General features: G+C 38.7%; 2 protein-coding genes across 4 annotated transcripts; one reads left to right on the top strand and one right to left on the bottom strand.

Annotated features, from left to right (window-relative positions):
* Positions 1-21: 21 nt before the first annotated feature.
* abcb8 (ATP-binding cassette, sub-family B (MDR/TAP), member 8) lies at positions 22-5,505 on the bottom strand. Of its 2 annotated transcripts, none has more exons than XM_057322182.1 (16): positions 5,433-5,505; positions 3,821-4,154; positions 3,556-3,711; positions 3,335-3,429; positions 3,134-3,239; positions 2,705-2,866; positions 2,552-2,637; positions 2,345-2,442; positions 2,137-2,242; positions 1,945-1,978; positions 1,733-1,869; positions 1,553-1,647; positions 1,297-1,430; positions 1,062-1,209; positions 633-883; positions 22-541 (listed from the first exon to the last, which is right to left on the bottom strand). In XM_057322182.1, exons 1-16 carry the CDS (start codon positions 5,450-5,452, stop codon positions 464-466), a joined length of 2,040 nt encoding a protein of 679 aa, XP_057178165.1. In that variant the 5' UTR covers positions 5,453-5,505; the 3' UTR covers positions 22-463. The 2 variants fall into 2 exon arrangements, with proteins under 2 accessions (XP_057178165.1, XP_057178164.1); XM_057322181.1 differs by lacking the exon at positions 5,433-5,505 and adding an exon at positions 4,490-4,736.
* On the top strand, positions 5,432-20,043 carry atg9b (autophagy related 9B). 2 transcript variants are annotated; one of them, XM_057322179.1, is made up of 15 exons: positions 5,432-5,537; positions 6,014-6,164; positions 6,264-6,307; positions 6,577-6,641; positions 6,745-6,915; positions 8,914-9,055; positions 9,219-9,967; positions 12,440-12,593; positions 14,280-14,459; positions 14,685-14,930; positions 15,996-16,240; positions 16,321-16,423; positions 16,498-16,576; positions 17,498-17,674; positions 18,132-20,043. In XM_057322179.1, exons 2-14 carry the CDS (start codon positions 6,053-6,055, stop codon positions 17,653-17,655), a joined length of 2,448 nt encoding a protein of 815 aa, XP_057178162.1. In that variant the 5' UTR covers positions 5,432-5,537; positions 6,014-6,052; the 3' UTR covers positions 17,656-17,674; positions 18,132-20,043. The 2 variants fall into 2 exon arrangements, with proteins under 2 accessions (XP_057178162.1, XP_057178163.1); XM_057322180.1 differs by having other exon boundaries at positions 15,996-16,228.
* Positions 20,044-20,090: the final 47 nt, after the last annotated feature.

Below are 20,090 nucleotides of genomic sequence, written 5' to 3' on the forward strand. Positions count from 1 at the left end.
AAAAACAAGATAAACCAAGTATGATGTGTGACATTTTTATATTGACAAATTGATTTAAACAAATTTATACAAATATTTGACAAATAAAGTATATATTAAATTGCTTTAATATTTCAATTTTCACGATAGACAAGAGTATCAACACAATGGTGTCTATGTTAATATACTGTATACAGTAAAATAAAATGTACATCCTACTCTATGGAAGCCTTAATTTCTAAAGAAAAAAGATACAAATACTTTCAGTCTATAGAGTTTGGGGGAGTAAAACATTATGTAAAAAAACATTTAAAATCCATTGTTCTGTTGGGCTACCACTTCCACAACACTGATATTTCTGACACAAGACTCAAAACACCTGATAAACCTCATTCGCTTTGACAGAGCACCAAATAATTTTCTTTGTAATCAAGTATGTTCAGCAGTTGAGTATTTAGCATGACGCATTGAGCAGCACCGTAGTTTACTTTTCGGACCGTTGTCTCTTTATAAGCTCAGCATACAGCCCCCCTTTGCTCAGTAATTCCAGGTGTGTTCCAGCCTTCGAAAACATAAATGTAAAAATAAGGTTAAACGTCATCACAGGTTTAGCACGTTACCTCTGCAAGTGCATTTGTAAATTCCTTCCTGACCTCAACGATACGCCCATTACTTATAACACAGATGAGATCGGCCCCTTGAATGGTGCTGAGACGGTGAGCGATAATGAGAACGGTGCGACCTGACGTAGCTCTGTCCAAAGCCTCCTGAACCACATGCTCCGACTCTGCATCCAGAGCGCTGGTGGCCTCATCCAGAATCAGAATGCTGGGGTTTTTGATCAGGGCCCGAGCGATGGCTATCCGCTGCTTCTGGCCTCCAGACAGAGTTACTCCACGCTCACCTGCAAAGGTTAGTTAAAGAGTTACTTTCATTACTCTTATTTTGTCTAAATCAGTATAACGTTTATTTTGCATTTATGGCTTTATTAGACCGGGCGGTGGAAAGAGGAACAGGAGTCAGTATTCAAACTCTGTGTTTTACGATACCACTTTCAGTTTTTCCAACATAACAAAACTTACCAACCACTGTGTTGTATCCGTCTGAGAAGCCTGTGATGAAATTATGCGCATTGGCTTGTTTGGCAGCAGCTACGACCTCGACGTCAGTAGCACTGGGCTTTCCAAACCTGATATTTTCCATTACTGATGTGCCAAAGAGAACAGGTTCCTACAGCAAAAAACAACAGAATAACAATATAAACAAATGTTGGGGGAAAAATCAGAAAAAATAGTACGTGTAACATGTCATATGCACCTGACTAATGAAGCCAATGACGTGTCCTCTTAGCCAGGATGGATCCAGAGTTCTGATGTCGAGTCCATCCAGCATTACTACTCCACCGATGGGGTCATAAAACCGTTCCAACAGAGCGGCCACAGTGGATTTGCCTAAATGATGGAATTAAATAAATCATTTTCAAGTCTACTTAATGATTTGATAGGACAAAGTTGTTATGACACTAAAGTGTTCACACACAGAAACGAAAGGTTTAACATTCAAGTGACTTTACCTCCACCCGACTCTCCCACAATAGCGACCGTTCTACAGGGAGGTAGAGTCAGACTGAAGTTCTTAAGAACTTGGCTTCCAGGTCTTGTTGGGTAACTGCAGTAAAAACAGAAAAAAATAAAAAATGCAATCCGTTCCAGATATTCCATCATACCTGCTTGAGAGGACACAGTGAACTCACCTGAAGTAGATGTTCATAAAGTCAACTCTTCCCGTCAGAGACCTGTGAGGAATCCGACCGCCTCCCGTGAGTGGAATGGTGGGCTCTAAAGTCAAATACTCGAAAACACGAGCCCCTGCGCTCATACCTCGAACCATCTGAAAGAAGACAGATGATGTATGAAAATCACTGGTAAAAATATGGGTTAAATATGAAATTGCATTGTAACTCACCTGGCCAAACAGAATTGAAATGCTGGCGAGGGATCTACAAAGATAAGAAACTATCAACACACAGTCTATTGCATTAGAGGTTCTGTATTGGTTCTTTCGAATTACGCTATTTGCTGTGTTTTTATTTGTTCAATATTGTTTGACAGTTCAGAAAAACAAGAAAAAAAAGAATGTTGTTATGGCCACACTGACCTCTGAACCGTCTGTGAGGCGACTAAAAATGACATCAGGTCACCAGGTGACATGTCATTATGGGCCATCAATGATCCACCAGCAAAAATAGTGCCTAGAACAATACCTGTTAACATATAAAAAAATGTATCATTTAATAAAGCATGTAATAGTTCACCAAATCCTAAAGAATCTGTTTGATTGTATAACAAAACAGACATGCGCTCACAGTTCAGGACGATGTTCGACAGGCCTTGGAATACGGCGATTCCTGTGCCCAACGTTTCATTCATCTCAGCTGATTTCTCAACCTCAGCTGCATACATCCTGTGCCACAAATCAATGACGATATAAATAAAACCCATCATGTGAACTTAAAGATGATGATAAAATGTATACATATTTGCAACTGATTTAGGTAATGTTAGAGTCATACTCAAGCTCTCTGTCCTCCATGGCAAAGGCTCTCACTGTCCGCACGTTACCAAGAGCCTCGTCTGCAACCCCTGTAGCTTTAGCCACCTATAAGAGACGTCCAAGAAATGTCTTAGAAACGAATGACATTTAATGAATAAAATCATTTCTTTACCTGCTCTTGTGCTTTTCGTGACAGATTACGAAGAAAAGAGCCAATGAGAGCACCAGCCCCCACAAGACACGGGAGGACCACCACAGTGAGACCCGTGAGCTTCGGAGAGATGATGTACAGCGAGAAAAAACATCCTACTGTTTGTGTGGTGCTCCGCAAACCCTGAAAAACACGAACCTCTCCATTAAAATGTTATTTCAAAATAATGAAATATCTTCTATACATGTATGCATGAGTTACAATGAGTTGAACAAAAATATAAGTTTAGGAAGCATAGAAAGAGCAACCATTTTGAACAGGAACATGCAAAACTTTGAACGGGTTCTAAATGATTTACAAAAAACACAAATGTTTTTTAATTTCAAGGTTATTGTCAATAGCAATATGCTGTGACACCTCTACTTGGTATGAAAGCACATAACATCCTACCTGAGAAATGACCAGCTTGAAGGAGGATTTGAACTCCTGGATGTCTGATGTGAGACGATTAACCAGCTGCCCGGTCTTGTTTGCATCAAAGAACGCAACATCTTGTCTGCAAGATTGTAAACAACAATAAGCAAAACTTATTTCATTCATCGCATTTTATTCATCGCAATTTCCCTGTAAGGAGAATTTTCTAGATCCAACCGAAGCAAAGATGAAAAGAGAGTTTTTCTCATGTTAGCAGCCACTCTTTCTCCAACTCTGGACAGAAGAATGATGTAGCCACTGGTTAACATTCCCTTAAAGAAAAATAAAAGACAGATTTGACACATTCAGATCATGATCAAGTCTTATGAAACATCAGAACCAAGCCAAATGTTGCTCATTTCAACGTGTGACCTGAACATGTTCTTTGAATGATGTACCTGTAAAGCATAGAGTCCAAGCAGCTTCACAGCAGGTGTTCGAATGTCTCTCATGTAGTGGCCTGCTTGTTCCCTCATGTGGCGAGCGACAACATTCACCAGATCTCCCAACATCATCGGAATCTGAATATTAAGAACTGCCGCTGCAAACGCAAGCTGTAGGATAACAAGAGAGAATTCATTTTACATTCATACTGGTTAAGCACACTATACACTTGTGTTCAATAAACACAACTAATACAGGAAAATAGATCTTTTGCCTTACAATGATGGCTCCAATTAAAGCAAGAAGTTCCGGCCGGACAAACACCCAAAGAACACTCCAGCTGAACTCGGGAGTCTTCTCTTTAACTTCAGCTGGTACGTTATTATTCACATCCACATGACAGCGAGCTCCACTGCTCAACAGGCGTGCTGTCACTGTTAGAGCAGCTGGGCCTAGTATGAATTTCAGAGAGATGTTTGACTGCCTGGGCTGCTGTCTGGATGCAAGGCGCAGAACTTTCTGGGCTTGTCTCCATATGCGAACCGGAGCGCTGACGGTGAAATGTGTGGCTGGGTTTTGAGAACTGCTCCACTGTGCTGTGTGCTGAACACGTCTGAAATACAAAAGATACATTATAGAAAAGTGTATTACAAAAAGTATTGTGGTGGTACCATGGTAGTGATGTATCAGTTACATTTACACATTTGGTGGATGCATTGATCCTATTAAAAAACATGGTAATTCGATATAAACAGTTCTAGTTTCAGAAATTCTTGTGCAATAAATCTACAGGATTACACAACATCTTAAGCCAAACGCGTATGTGCATTAAAATGACAGTATCATCTCATCATGACTTCATTTCATAGACACTTTAACACCTATGATGTTGTTTCGATAGTTACTTTGCAACCTTATTATAATAAAAATGAAAAATATCAGATGTACCGCTTGCAGTGGATGAAAACATCTCTTATTTTGGGGGAACACAAATATCTGTCCGTCGTGACAGTGTTGCCTGTCAGTCGACTGCAACGAACAAAATGAAACATACTGTTGTAGTGTTTGTAAACAACAGCAGGACAAAGAAATTACGATTTATTCCTGAAACTAATGTTTACTGAAGGATTAACATGTATGCCGCCATGTTTAAACAATCCCAGCATGCGCCTGGTTCTTCTTTTAACACGCGAGAGGACCGTCAACAACACGTGACCGCCCCCTACAGTACACGCCACGGAGACACACCTAATACTTCACAGTCATTTAACGTTACTTGATAAAGTGCATATATTTCAAATATACAAGAGAATAAATACATTTATAATTATACATAATTTATTCAAAGATAGTATTTATATTTTTGAACTTGTTTTTAAATAAATAAAGGCGGATTTCTGATTGTATGTCTCAACAGCAATCTCAATACAAGCAATATACTTTTAATGTAAAAATACCTTCAGTAATAGAAATACAAAATGCCGCCCAAAGGACCTACGTGGAATAAACTTGTTTATTCTTTCTTTTGTGTTGATTAAAATGTGATCTGTAGGCTACCATTGATATCTGTACAGCTTTTGTTATAGCCTACGTATCTTATTTAATGTGTTTGATGATGTTTTGTTTATTGTATCATTTCTTAAATAACGAACATATGTATATTTCATACATTTGAAGTGTCCGAAAACGGCACATTTCAGGAATTATTTAGTTAAATTACACTTCACAACTCATTTCATTAGTTGAATAAGAACCACGTTTATAATAATATAATGAATAATACTAATATTACTATAACAATATGCTAACATTACCAGTAACGATAAATGTTATAGGTCGTAAAGCAATAAATCCGGAGCACAAAAAACATGCACAGAATTAAAAGTCCTACCGGAAGTCTTGCTCCTGCATATCGACGTGACGTCAGGCGACATTTGTTGTCATTTCTGTGTTTTTGTTGTGAAGAATACAACCGAAGATCACCATCGCTCGGACGGTAAGAATAAATTTAGCGAGTTGAAATACTTAAATAGTTCCTGTTTCTCGGGTAATACAAACGTTTTAAAGCTCAACTCACAGATAAAGACATTTACAGTTTTTTGTCTGGATGAGCTTATGTCTGCTGCTGATGTGTGAACACGCCGCTGTTAAGAGACCAATCTGTAAATGTCATAAAAATAAATGATTTCTCATTGATAACGCTGAGATTTACACATCATCTTGAACAGTAATGCATACGTGTTATTGTATCTTTGTAATGATGCAATCAAGCCTGCCCTTAAATGTCTAAACTGACCATGTGATTGTGATTTCATCATAAAACAATCACAGGCAGCAACAATCTTGTGTGTATTTCTATAAAGGTCTTTTCGTTTGTCATTTACCAGTACATACAGCCTCCGATGTGTTTCTCTGTAGTCACCTCTGTTCTTCTCGTTTGGTTTGTAATGTCATGCTGAATTTGCTGTACAGGACCTATGGTGAACATTATAGAGAGGTAGAATGTGAAACATGATGGCTGGTTTTGAAACACATCAGGAGTATCAGCGAATAGAAGACTATGATGAAGACACCCCGCCAGGAGAGGAAGATTTACTCATCCATGTGCCAGAGAGTAGAGGAGGTACGTATTGTTTACTTTTGTTTGACTTTTACTTGTGTTTTTACTCCTCCCCTGTTTGTCTGCATGAGCGCATTACTTATTGTCTTCTTCACATTGCAGATCCATGGCATCATATCAAGAACCTTGACAATTTCTTCACAAGAATATCCTTTAGTGCGTTAGGCGTGAAGCAAGACACTCTCGTCAGATTTCATTTAGTTTCCTTTTCATTTTCCACAAAAAGCCATTCGTCTATTAAATTACCAGTACGGTTCTGCTCTAATTCTCTCTTTCTTTGGCGTATAAATGCAGTATTTTTCATAAGAACAGACTGTCTGTTCATAACAAGGCATTACTATAATGTTACGCTCTGCGACCATACAATGCTGTACTTCAACTATTACGAAATCTTAGAGTCTTTAACTAATGTCACATCTACCATTTCCATCAGAAGAATGGATTTGCCTGTATGGTGTTATCAGAAATCTTTGAGCTTGTGTAAGTCACCTTTCTTCTCTTTGCCTGCAGCCCTCTGTCAGAGCTGGTTTAAATGCCACAGCACTCCAGAATTCAACTTATTTTGTTTGCATTCCATATACAGGCAGTTCCTGTTCGTGGTCACGTTTACAACGTTCCTCTTCAACTGTGTGGAATACGATGTTCTCTTTGCCAACCGAGCGGTCAACCACACGGGCCAGACCCCCGGACCTCTGGACAGGAATAAGGTCACCATTCCCGATGCTATTTTACCCGGCGAGCAGTGTATTGAGAGGTCAGTGTGTTGGCTGTGGAGTATATGAATGTGTTATGTTCAGGTTTTGGAAGGCATGTTCTGTCCAGATCGCGTTCTGTAGTTCCCCGAAAACAAATGTATCCCGGAGCCTTAAGGGTGAATTCTGTCGCTGGGGAATCATTCAGAGTTCCTGTGACATTCACACAAGGTAGAAGTGAGCTGGAAATGATCCCGAGTTCACTTCTGGACCGATTCCTGTTTGCCGCACAGACAGCGAGTCCAAAATAAGCAGCAGGCCGTAAACAAACACTTGCTGGAACGTCGGCGAGTGGATGTTCTGCTCTCAGACTCTGGTATTCTGTTTCTCTGATACTCACACTTGTGTATTACTGTACGTACAAGCTCAGGGGTTTTAAATGCACATAGAGCGTGTGATGTTTTAGTTCATCTGACTCATCGAATTTGCTTGTTTCTTATTTTTTACTCTTCATGGACACCCTCATGTGCGTTCTTGGAGAAATACCTGATGTGCAGTGAATCTTTTAGAAGCGTGTTGTTGATGTTGTTGATTTGTTATTACGACGTCAGATACGCAACACAAACATATTCATGTCACAGCTGACTCACTCCAAGAATGAATTGCATCCAAGTTTGTTTCCAAGTGTTTCCAGGAATTGAACAAGACCAGTGAACATTTGAATTCTAATATGTTCTAACTGATCCTGTCATTATTTTGTTTTTAAAGAAATGAAATATTCATTATGTTTGTACGATATATTAAAGGAATAGTTCACCTTCAAAATAAACATTCTGACATTATTTACACGCCCTGTTGTCATTTTTCTGCTGAACACAAAAGAAGATATTTTGAAAACTGTTGGCAACAGAAAACTGTTGGTCCCCATTGACTTGCATTGGTTTTGTTGTCCACACGCAAGTCAATGGGGACCAACGTCTTTGGTTACCGACATTTTTCAAAATATCTTCTTTTGTGTTTTGCAGAAGAAAGAAAATCACAGAGGTTTAAAATGACACCAGGGTGAGTAAATGAAAAAAGGAATTTTTATTTTGAAGGTGAACTATTCCTTTAAGTGAGGGATAATGTACAATCATTCGGTCGTCATCGCAAAATAAATCCTGACATGGTGATCTGGACCACAGTTATTATAGTTTTGATTTTGGTTTTATTTAGTAATGTTTTAAATGAGCTTTTATTTTTAGATTTTTTGTTTGTATGTTCATTTTAGTTGAAGTTTTAGCAGTTGTGGTGTGTGCTTTTGTCATTTTATTAAAAAAAATTGTTGCTATATAAGATTAATACATTTTTAGTTTATTATTATAATTTTAGTGCTTTAAACTTATTTCAGTTTATTTTCGAGGCAACATTTAAATTTTTCATTTCGTTTAGGTTTTTCCAAAAAATGTTTAGGTCAATATTTGATTTGATTTTAGTGAACAGAAACGTTTTCGAAATTTTAATTGAAGTGACCTAAAAGAACCTTGATCTGGACCCCCATTTGAAGCTTACAGTATTACACGGGTGCATGCCACACAAGAGTACAGAATATCGATTTGTAAAATAGAGTATTCATTTGTAACAAATTTAAACCTGGCATGAGATGCCGTTGACCAATCAAAATAAAGTATTCAGAGAGCCATTTAATAAATAAAGGGAACTAGATCTTTTTAGGTGATGCTTCCGTTTGCAAAACTCGCTGGCATTTATGACTGTTGTTAAGTCAGAATGTTTTTATGTTATCCTATATTGGGATTGCATCATCTGCCATCTTACAAAAGTAAGTCCACGGCTCCTCAACACATCAAATTATTTGTCACGTTCCTTAAAACATGATCTAAATGATTCATTACTTCACTTTCGGGTTTGGCAGGTTTAAATGATTCACAGATTTTCTTTGCCAGTGCAGTCATTGTGTTATGTATTATGACTTCATTGTTATTAATGTCATAAATGGACCTTGAGAAATACCCACAATCACCCGCTGTCACAATTAAACTAAATCATTCTCGCCCAATCAGGATTCAAGGCAACAGCTGGATCATCTTTCTCCTGATAATGGCCGCCATTTTTTGGGTCTATCGGCTCGTGAAGGTGATCTGGAATGTCCTCAGCTACTGGGAGATCCGGCAGTTTTACATCAAAGCGCTGAAAATACAAATGGTAAAGTCTGCACGGTCACCGTACATGACATGCACTTCCTTTTTAAAATACATTTGCTTTGTTGTTTGTTTATGCGTCATTACAACAAACAAACAATTTGTCACAACACAACACACCTGCTTAAGCAAAGAAAATAATATATCGTCTTGTCTTTCAATACCAGGATGAATTGTGTAACTTCACATGGCAAGAAGTTCAAGGTCGCTTGATTCTCCTGCAGCGTGAGCATCCCATGTGCGTCCAGAAGCGAGAACTCTCCGAACTGGACATCTACCATCGCATCCTCCGCTTTAAGAACTACACCGTGGCCATGATCAACAAGTCCCTGCTGCCCGTCAAACTACACGTGCCCTTCATGGGCGAGATGATTTTCGTCACGCAGGGCTTGAAATACAACTTTGAGCTCATATTATTCTGGGGTCCCCTGTCGCTTTTCCAAAACAAATGGAGTTTACATCCCAAGTACAAGCGGGCGGCTAACCGTCAGGACCTGGCCAGACAGCTCAGTCGTGTCATACTGTTAACCGGTCTTGTCAATCTTCTGCTGTGCCCGTTCGTGCTGGTGTGGCAGGTGTTGTATGCCTTTTTCAGCTACGCCGAAGTCATCAAACGGGAACCAGGCAGTTTGGGGGCGCGGCGGTGGTCGCTGTATGGCCGTCTGTACCTGAGACACTTCAACGAGCTGGATCACGAGCTGCAGGGCAGGATGGGTCGCAGCTACAAACCGGCCGCTAAGTACATGAACGCGTTTGTTTCTCCTTTGCTAGCAGTTCTGGCGAAGAACGTGGCTTTCTTTTCTGGTTCGGTACTGGCTGTGCTCATCGCCCTGACGGTGTATGATGAGGACGTGCTGACCGTGCAACACATTCTAACGGCCATCACTATACTGGGAGTGGTCATCACCATCACCAGGTATGGACACGACAGTTTAACAACGGTTACTAGTACAGGACAGGTGAATGAAATAAAGAAGTGTTACTGTTGAAACACGTGGTGACGCTCTCAAGAGATGGTTTAAGCGGCAACAACATAAACGTTTATGTGGCCCGAACGTAACTTCCGGTAGACCTCTGCAAAGAATCAATAACCGTTGAGTAGTTTTAGTTTAATTTAAAACAATTAATATACAGTAAAATTGAAATATAAATGAATATTAATATCAATTAAATATAAAAGCAATTGTTATATTGTTACCAGATACAGACCAAAAGTTCTCCCAAGATACAATACCGGGTTCACAATACGATAGCATTTAAACACTTTGATGAAATTCAAATTAAAGGTTTATTTCAGAAACATTAAAGATTTTCAATAACGTTTTTATTGTACATACAACTTGTTGTAGAATTATAGAATTATAGAAAGGTTTAATTGAACCTTCTGTATGCAAATTAATATAAGGTGTGTCAATGACAAATAAAACTGAATTAATTGAATGAAATCAACTTAAATTAACAAAGCTAAACCCCAGAGTTATTATAGTTTTCATTTAAGTTTTATACATATTTTAAATTCGCTTTTATTTTTAGATCTTTAGTTTTTAGTTACAGTTTTAGCAATTTTGGTATATGCGTTTGTCATTTTATAATTTATTTGTTTCTTTTTTATGTTGCTATATAATATTAATTCATTTCTATTTTAGTTTTATTTTAGTTTTTGTTTATTATTATTATTATTTTAGTGCTTTAAACTTATTTCAATTTATTTTTGAGGCAACATTTCAATTATTCCTTTTCCCATCATTTTTAGGTCAATATTCACCCTTAATATTTTGAACAGAGACGTTTTCAAAGTTTTAATTTTAGGAAACTAAAATAACCTTGACCCAAAGAGAGAACTTGTTAAAGAAATAAAAGCACAAAAAATCTAAATCTATAAGAAAAATGTTGGTCTCGCGATATATCCCTATTAGCTTCACATCATAGTCAAAAAGCTTTTTGGTTATCATAGTTATTTGTAGTTTTTTAATAGTATTTTTATTCGCCTTTAATTACCAAATTTTAGTTATGTATTAGATATACTTTATATATGCATATGTCTTTATATATAAAATTAGAAAAAAAAATGTAAATATACTAAAATATTTATGTTAATCGAATTAAAAAACAATATAGGCCAAATATAACTCAACTCAACTCAACTTTATTTATATAGCGCTTTTACAATTTTCATTGTTACAAAGCAGCTGTACATGAGACACATTGACTACAAGCAAAACAATCAAAGTTTTACCTGCAAAAACAAGAAAAGGTTGAAAACACAGAAGACAGACACACCCACACACAAAACACTCCACACACACAACACGCACACGCACCAACACACACACACACGTACGTACACAGACAAGTACGCACACACACACACGCTCAGTGAGAGCACACATTTAGGATAAAGGAGAGAGAAGCACAGGTCAAATATAACAGATAATAAATTCCTATATGCAATATTAATTAAGTAAAACTTTAAGATTCTAAAGCAGCCCCCCGGTCAGGCAGATAGTGCAAAAACAGTATGCAAACGGTGGCGAGGAACCCAAAACTCTAATCGAGAAAAGAAACCTCAGGAGAACCCAGGCCCAACCAGGGGATTCCAGTTCCCCTCTGGCAAAAGCTGCTGCCTCTGCACAAGCTCCAGAGAACTTGCACAACAAAGCTAAATAAAATAATAAACTTAATAATAAAATAAATTATAGTTTAAGATTATCATTAATAATCTAATAGCATTTGAAGTTTTGTGGTGAAGACATGTCAAGAGACCGCGTCCTTCTTTATCCAGCTCTATCATCTCAGCTCTTGTCAGGTCCCCACTTCCCATTCTCCGCTCTACCATCAGGTCAGGCCATGAACTGCATCCTGCTCGCTGTGGTAACCTTGGAACAATGAGACAAGACTGGCTGAGAGTAGAGTACTGTTCTGTACTCTTTGATGCAACAAGTACATCAGTTGTGTAACACCAACATATTCAAATTGAAAAGGTTGCTTTAGCAATAAAGAAAAATAAGTTTGGCACTAAAGTTGAGGCACTGAAATTATGAATTGAGATAATGAAAAAATAAATAAAACGATATAAAATAAATAAATAACAAAAGCACAAAATTGAGATTGAACTAAAATGAGCATAAAAACCATTCAAAATAATAAAAAAACGAAAGTTACTCTGATACAGACAGTATTCCACATGTTACTGTAAGGAGTGTTAATAAATCAGCTGGTTTTAAACTCTTCCCAGCTGGCCCCGGGTCAAAATAATAAGTGCTATTCGATGTGTGCCACCGACCTTGTTACCTCCAAACGTTTTAGTTTTGACATAACATTCACTAAACGCGCTCTCAGCACCTGTTAGGCCGACCTGAGCTTGATTTATGATCTCACCTTCTCTCAGGTCATTTATTCCCGATGACCATATGGTGTGGTGTCCCGAACAGCTGATGCAGTGTGTTCTGGCACACATCCACTACATGCCCGACCACTGGAAGGGTCACGCCAACAAGAGCGAAACCCGCGACGAGATGGCACAGCTTTTCCAGTACAAAGCGGTGAGAATTGCTCTGATTGGACAGCTCAAAACATGAAAATAAAGCACATGTCTGTATCTTAAAGGGACGCTTCACCCAAAAATAAACATTCTGCGTTCATTTATTCACCCTCATGTATATGACTTTTTCTTTTGTGGAACAAAAAAATACAGGTTTTGAATGACATGAGAGCGAATAACTTAAGAATTTTCATTTTTGGGTGAACTATCTCTTCAAGGCCAAATGGTAAGTAAAATGTAGTTTTATGTGTTATTTGAAGTATGACATGCACCTGTTTTTCAGGACTTATTTTGCACACCTGTTCTTTGGGAATACTTCACGTCTGCACACCTGTTCTCACTCACCATGTTCATTTCTACGTTCATTTTATGCACCTGTTCTCCAGGTGGTCCCTTCACACCCGCACACCTTCTCAAGGACTTTATCTTATGCCTGTTTTTTACTTCTGTGTCGGACCTACGCAGAGACGTGTACCCTACGCCGTAGCATGACGCGCGCCTCTCCAAAAATGTAATCGCGCTGTGATTGGTCTGCTTGAACGCCCTTCCCTTCAGCGTCGGGTTTTTTCCGCACGTTTTTACGTCGGGCATTTCCGAATGAATTATCGAAAAAAATACGTGTTTTTCTGTATTTAACAGCTCAAGCTGCAAAAGTCTCTGTTCACTTGCCGCTTTCTCTAGCCAGGTTTCCATTACAGATTTGCGCAAAATCTAAGCGATGGTTTCTAAATGTCGATTAAAACAGTAGCGTGGAATGACTGCGTTTTCATTAAATGATGTTATGCGATTAAAGTGTATTTTGATTCTTCTCGCGATAAGTCATTCTGGCCGTACTTCTTCTTTGTACGTTTTAGGAGTGGTTGCAAATCGACTTTAGTGCATAGTGCCACCTACTGTGATGAAAGAAAAGAAATGTCTATATTTCCTTCTGTATTTTCATATGACCTCACTGTTCCTAATAAATCTCCATACGGCACTCACTCGTTTTCCTGCATTTGGGCCGTCATATAAGATATTACTTCATGTGAATTCCTTACATCCTATCTTTCCAAATGTTCTTCCAAAACATACCGCGAATAGTCATGTGACTTTTTATACAGTACGCCTTGTGACTTGTAAATGCGACAAAAAGTGTTTCCATTGCAGTTTTGCGAAATACTGTATGCCTTGGGAGTTTTTGTGAAATTGACGTGTTTTCAATGCGCTATTTCAATTTGCGCATTTTGAAGGGTAATGGAAACCTGGCTACTGCTAAATGCTTCTCAGACGGCACTCACTAAATCCTTGGTGTTTCGAGTCAGACGTGATCACCCAAACGTGTTTTTTCGTCAATTTTAACAATCATAGGTAGTTTAGATGGTTAGAGTAAGGTTAGGGTTAGGGTGTGGGTTAGGGTAAAGGTTTCGTAAGACTTGAAACACCAAAGATTTAGTCAAAACCAACAAGCCACGCCCACGGATCTGACTCGAAACACCAAGGATTAAGTGCGTGCCCTTCTCAGACATCGAACCGTTTCTTCTTCGGCTCTCATCTTGGTTACACAAGCAACACGCCAGTGGACACTGACACCTAGTGGCCATTGCATGTCGACGCGGACAATGACGCAAAAGTATATATATATACGAAAACCGCCGCATTCCGACGCAGAAGTAAAAAACGTCTTTTATTTGTGTCGCCTGTCCTCTAGGTCTTCATCCTGGAGGAGCTCCTCAGTCCCATAATAACCCCCTTCATCCTCATCTTCCCCCTGCGGAGCAAGTCTCTGGAGATCATCGACTTCTTCCGCAACTTCACCGTAGACGTGGCGGGGGTGGGAGACATATGCTCATTCGCACAAATGGACATCAGGCGGCACGGCAACCCCCAGGTATCCGCTCGAGCGATGGGAATGCAAATAATGGGAGGAATATTGAGGAGTAATAAAATGTGTCATTATGCGAGCCGGAGAATAGCTTCATTGTTGTTGATGCTGAAATCCTATCTTCTATTCCTGCTTAATGCGTAGGCTGATTTCCTTAAAGCATAAACATGGACTTGTTTGTTTGAGTATCTTAACCAATAAGGTCATTTGTCCTCTCTTCGTGTCACCCAGTGGATGTCTGAAGGTCAGACGGAGGCGTCCGTGTACCAGCAGGCTGAGAACGGCAAGACTGAACTCTCTCTGATGCACTTCACCATTAAAAACCCTCGCTGGCAGCCGCCGCAGGAGAGCTCGGTTTTCATCAGCCACCTGAAAGAGAAGGTTCAACAGGACGCTCAGACGGGACCGTCTCCACACCTGCTTCTGTCTGAAGCTCCTCTCTGCACATCACTGCTGTCCAACCAGTCCGCCACTGGCGTAAGTCACACTTAAAGAGACGCTTCAACCACAAATGACAATTCTGTCATCCTTTACTCGCCTTCGAGTTGTTCCAAATCTGTATAAATGTCTTTGTACTGATGAACACAGAGAGAGATATTTGGAAGAATTTCTTATAAACAAACAGTTCTTGGCCGCCATTGACTCCCATAGGCAGAAAAATTGCTTATAAATGTCTTTCTGTTAAACGCGAAAGAAGATATTTTGAAGAATGTATCACAGTTCTGGAGCGCTTATGACTACCATTGTTATTTTTCCTACAATGGTAGTCAATGGCAGCCAAGAACTGCATTCTTCCAAATATCTTTCACTGTGTTCATCAGAACAAAGACATTTATACACATTTGGAACAACTCCAGGATGAGTAAATGATGACAGAATTTTTATTTTTGTGTGAACTGTCCCTTTAAACAGCTCAGGATCTGTATTATATTTATATTGAAATCCTCTTGTGTTATCTTCTTTTATTACGCGGCTCGTTGGAATGCTTGATTCTGATTGGCCAGTCGCGACATTTACAGGTTCTTTATTCCCAGATAACAACCGCTCAAAACTAATAACACACGGTAACCCGGATGCAGCAAATCATTTTGACAGGTTCTTTTGTCAAATTAAATATAAATGTGTCTTGATTAAACCAGATTTTATTGCCATAAAATATTTCAAATTCACATTTCATGTCCAGTTTTTTTCTCATGTGGCAAGTAGCCGTGGAACTTACATATGGGATCCAAAATGGTGAAACTCCAAAAAGGAATATCAAGGCAGTGTCTCGGTGGTTTATTGAGTGGGACATTCTTAGAAACACTTCACTGAATCTGGAAAATAAAAACCCATTCCTGTGGCATTCTGTGTATTAAAAACCAGCCGGAGGACAGGGAATATTGACATTTCATTTAATGCCACCGCATTTTTCCCGACACCTACAGAGATTGGCTATTTCACAGATTGTAATGCTGCACGCAGCGCCCGAGCGTTCCCTCTCCCACCATCTGCTTCTGTACGCCTACACGATATTGAATTGTATTCTTTTTCTTCCTCCAGCCTGACAATCTGTTAGCCAGCGTGTTGGCTCACCCCGTCCTCACCGCGTCCTGTGTGCCGGCGCGGAATCGCCGCTTTATCCCGCAGAACAGCGCGGCCTCGGCTGCGGCCAGCGTCCTGGCGTCTCTGTCTTCATCTCAGCAACCTCCCGCCGGACACCGGTCTCGCTCGCACGCTCTCAGACAGACTCATGACGGCCCCATGTACAGCAGCGGCCACACGCTGGGCGACAGGTCTCTTGCAATGTGTGTCTTTCATGAAATAGTTGAATTCAGATCTAATATATTGTTTAAGATTGTAATCGTTTGACCTTTTCGATCATCAGCATGTCTGCACGTGACTCCATGATCCTCAGTCAGTCTTATTCAGCACTGGCGTCTGAGTTCGCATCAGCAGAGATGAGCCTTCACGCTATATACATGCATGAGGTGAGTGAAATCAGTTCCCACCCTGAGACCACCAAACAGATTCCAGAAGGCTGTAACTGTAATATCTTCTGTAGGTGCATCAACAGAAGACCCAGCATGCACCTGGACAGTTGCACACCTCCGTGCCAATGAGGGACATGAGTGCCAACAGCGGTGAGCGTTAACACGTGGAGTTATAATGTCTTTATATGTGTAGTTACTTTAGAATTGTGTTGAAATCTTATGGACTGTTTATGAGCGCATGTTACATGCTAAAAGGGCAACAGCATTCTTTAAATCGCAGGCTGTAGCCAAATGCACTAAATGATCAAAATCAATCAATTACAAAATAAGAGTCACATTTGAAATGTTGTGTTTCGTTTCTGAACATTTGGCTAGATTCATCTTGATATTGGTTTCAAAATAAAGTGCGTTTAATCTATGCTTGTCTTTTGGACAAAAAAAAGAATAAGGAATAACAACACACTAAGATTTAAAAACAAATGAATTTTTCTTTAATAAAAGTAAATTCTATATAAAGTAAACAAATTTACATAAATATAACTTAAATAAATGTTAATATTTGTTTTTTAGATTTTATACATTTTTGATGTATTTATATTATTATTATTATTACCCTGATAGTCAAAAGTCTGGCTATTACACTAAGATTTAAAAAACAACTATTGATTTTTTTATTTATAAAAATAAATTGTATATAAAATAAATGTAATTGAAATAAATATAAGTTGCATAAATTATAATAATTGTTTTATTTGTATACATTTTAATTTTGATACATTTTTAATGTATTTACATTTATTATTATTATTATTACCCTGATAGTCAAAAGTCTGGCTATTACACTAAGATTTAAAAACAACTATTGATTTTTTTATTTATAAAAATAAATTGTATATAAAATAAATGTAATTGAAATAATTATAACTTTTTATTTTATTTGTAATTTTGATACACTTTTAATGTATTAATATTTATTATTATTCTAAATAATAAGATTGTAATTTACATACCTGAACATTTAAAACCCAACAATATGCAATTTAAAGCCACTGCTTGTTTTTTTATCTTCAGACCCTCAGATCCTGTCCACACAGACAGACAGCCTGGTGCCGCCCGCTTCTGGCCGTTTGGGCGGCTGGGCTGAAGAGGAAGAGGCGGATGAAGAAGAGATCAACAACAGCAGCAGCAGCAGTCCTGTGCCGGATCAGACCAGCAGGGGGAGCAGCTGAAGTGCCTTTAACCTGTACTGTGAGTTTAACACCACATCACAGATCCGGATCAGTCCAGTTATGCTCCAGATGAGCACGACCGTTTGCTCAATTTCATCGATTTATCATTTGATAGAGAACGTGGAGCCATTTCACCATGTGGCTTGGGCACAATTAGTTAACAGCGGGTGTGTGGAATTAAAACAGGAGCCTGTAGCAGAGGCCCAAAACATGCCTTTCCAAAGAGAGAAATGGATTGTAGGTGTCGCAGGAGAGGACGGTGGGAAATGATCTCGCTCGTGCTCAGAATTGAGAGATTCGTCTCATAAAAGAGTTCGTGCCACTATTGATTTTTTTCAGAAATGTTATCAATAACCCTTGATCAGTTCAATTGGAAGTGCACCAAATTGTGTAAAAAACTGTAAATTTGTACACTGTTTGTCAAAATGTGTCATGGCTGTTCATGTTTCAACACTGTATTTTCTCATCTCTCACAGTGTTTGCATTTGTTTGTGGGAGGCATGTCGTGGCCTTACTTTGGTTTGACATCTTCTGATCGTGCATGCACATCCAACAGCCCTTCAGAAGAGACTCGCTTCTCCGTTCGTCCCGGACAGAGGAACTGCGTCGACACTACAGTACACTGCCGGAGTACGTCTGCCACCGCCCCTCCCTCTTCACATCCACATATATTTAAGTGTAAGACTGCTGTGTATGTTGTAGGCTTTTGTTTGCGTTATGATGTGACATGATGTCACACTGACAGAGTTCAATCACAAGTGTACATTGTTTTTACAGTATTTATTTCCGTTTCATTTCTTTCATGCCGAGTTTGTTTCGTTGGGTTTAGATTTAATAGACAGGATGGTTTTACGGGCAGTATTTGTTATATTGGGAAGCGCTGCCTTTGTTTTGGGGAGATATCAACGCATCTTTACATCGTAGTGTTATGAATTGAACGGCTTTACAGCACAAGCGGATGCAGAAAAACAGTGAATGTAAAATCAGAATACATGATTCATTAAATGAATGCTTTTTAATTTAGAAGATTTAATATACCACATTAAGAGAATGCACCTTTTTGACTAATTAAAAAATATTTCAATAGAAGTACATAAGTCATTTGCATAAGATCACAATGACGAGACATAACATGATAAAAACATGTATATTTAAACACAAAAGTGCTTAAGTTTTAAGCAAGGCGTTTGCAAAGGAGGACACCGTTTTTAAAATCTAGCAAATGAATAAAAACACCAATAAATACGCAAACTAGTGTTACGTTAGCTTGAGACTGAATATCAGTTTTTGTGCTCTCAATAGTAAAACCATTTAGACTGATCCGATGATCATATTACTGCGGTAATGGGTTTTGTTAAAAATAAACATGCTAAGGCTATAAAGATCATTTCATTTTCCAAAAAACGACACGCTCCAGTTAATACGAGAAGCCCAGTTCGTTTTTTTAAACCCGAGAATGAGTTGCGGTGCTTAATTCAGAACAGATCAAATATGGATTTTACCCGTTGTACCTGTTCAGGTTCTTCCACATCATTTAACCACAAAACTCGCTCAAGTTCATAACAATCACAGTTTAAGATTAAAGATCCTAAAGGCCAGAAAAAGAATCTGTCTCAAAGCCTTCATTGTATTATGTGTGGTTGTTCAGTCCCGCGGGTCTCCGTTCCTCTGGTGTATGCCCACATGAATGAAATATTGAATGCGTAACAGATGAGCTTTCATTCTGGATCCCAGAAGTCATCAGTTAAGCAGGAAATGTACAAGTGTGCGGATCCAAAACTGTAGGGTACATTTTCTGTGCGGTGCTTACATTTCAATCCGTTTTTAACCTTAAATCACTTGTTATGTGGAATAATTTTAATTAGCTTTCTGAAAGGTCTAATCTCAACATCATGAGTCTTTATCTTATACGGTGCATCGATCCCTTTATAGTGTGCTTCGTTATTTTTACAGAGTGAATGCTAAACTTGAGTATTTCGATCACTTGAGCGTAGTTCATTATTATTAAGTGAACACAAGGGTGACACATCATCATCATCATCATCATCATCATCATACCCAGACCGAAATACCTCCTAATGTACCTGAAGACCCACATATGTATATGTACAGTATTTATTTGTATGGGTGTGATGTGATTAAACCGGAGGGAAGGTGAACGATGGAGATCAGGATGTATCATAGCATGCTATTGCAGGTTTGCGGTAAACGTTCTGGAGGTAAAGGTGAATCAAACTCTGTTATCTTAATGTTTTAACAGTCCGGGGTTAGACTGTGCCAGGTGCTATATACATATTTAATTTGTTTGAATATTTATCGGTTTGTTTTTTTGCATTTGGACTATGTCTGGTTGAACACTAGCTGAAAATAAACCGTATTAAAAATCATTTTTTGGTTGTTTCATATCACACACAGACTCCGGGACACAAGCAGAC

The sequence above is a fragment of the Triplophysa rosa genome, linkage group LG23, assembly GCF_024868665.1.
Source record: "Triplophysa rosa linkage group LG23, Trosa_1v2, whole genome shotgun sequence".
Classification (NCBI taxonomy): Eukaryota; Metazoa; Chordata; class Actinopteri; order Cypriniformes; family Nemacheilidae; genus Triplophysa; species Triplophysa rosa.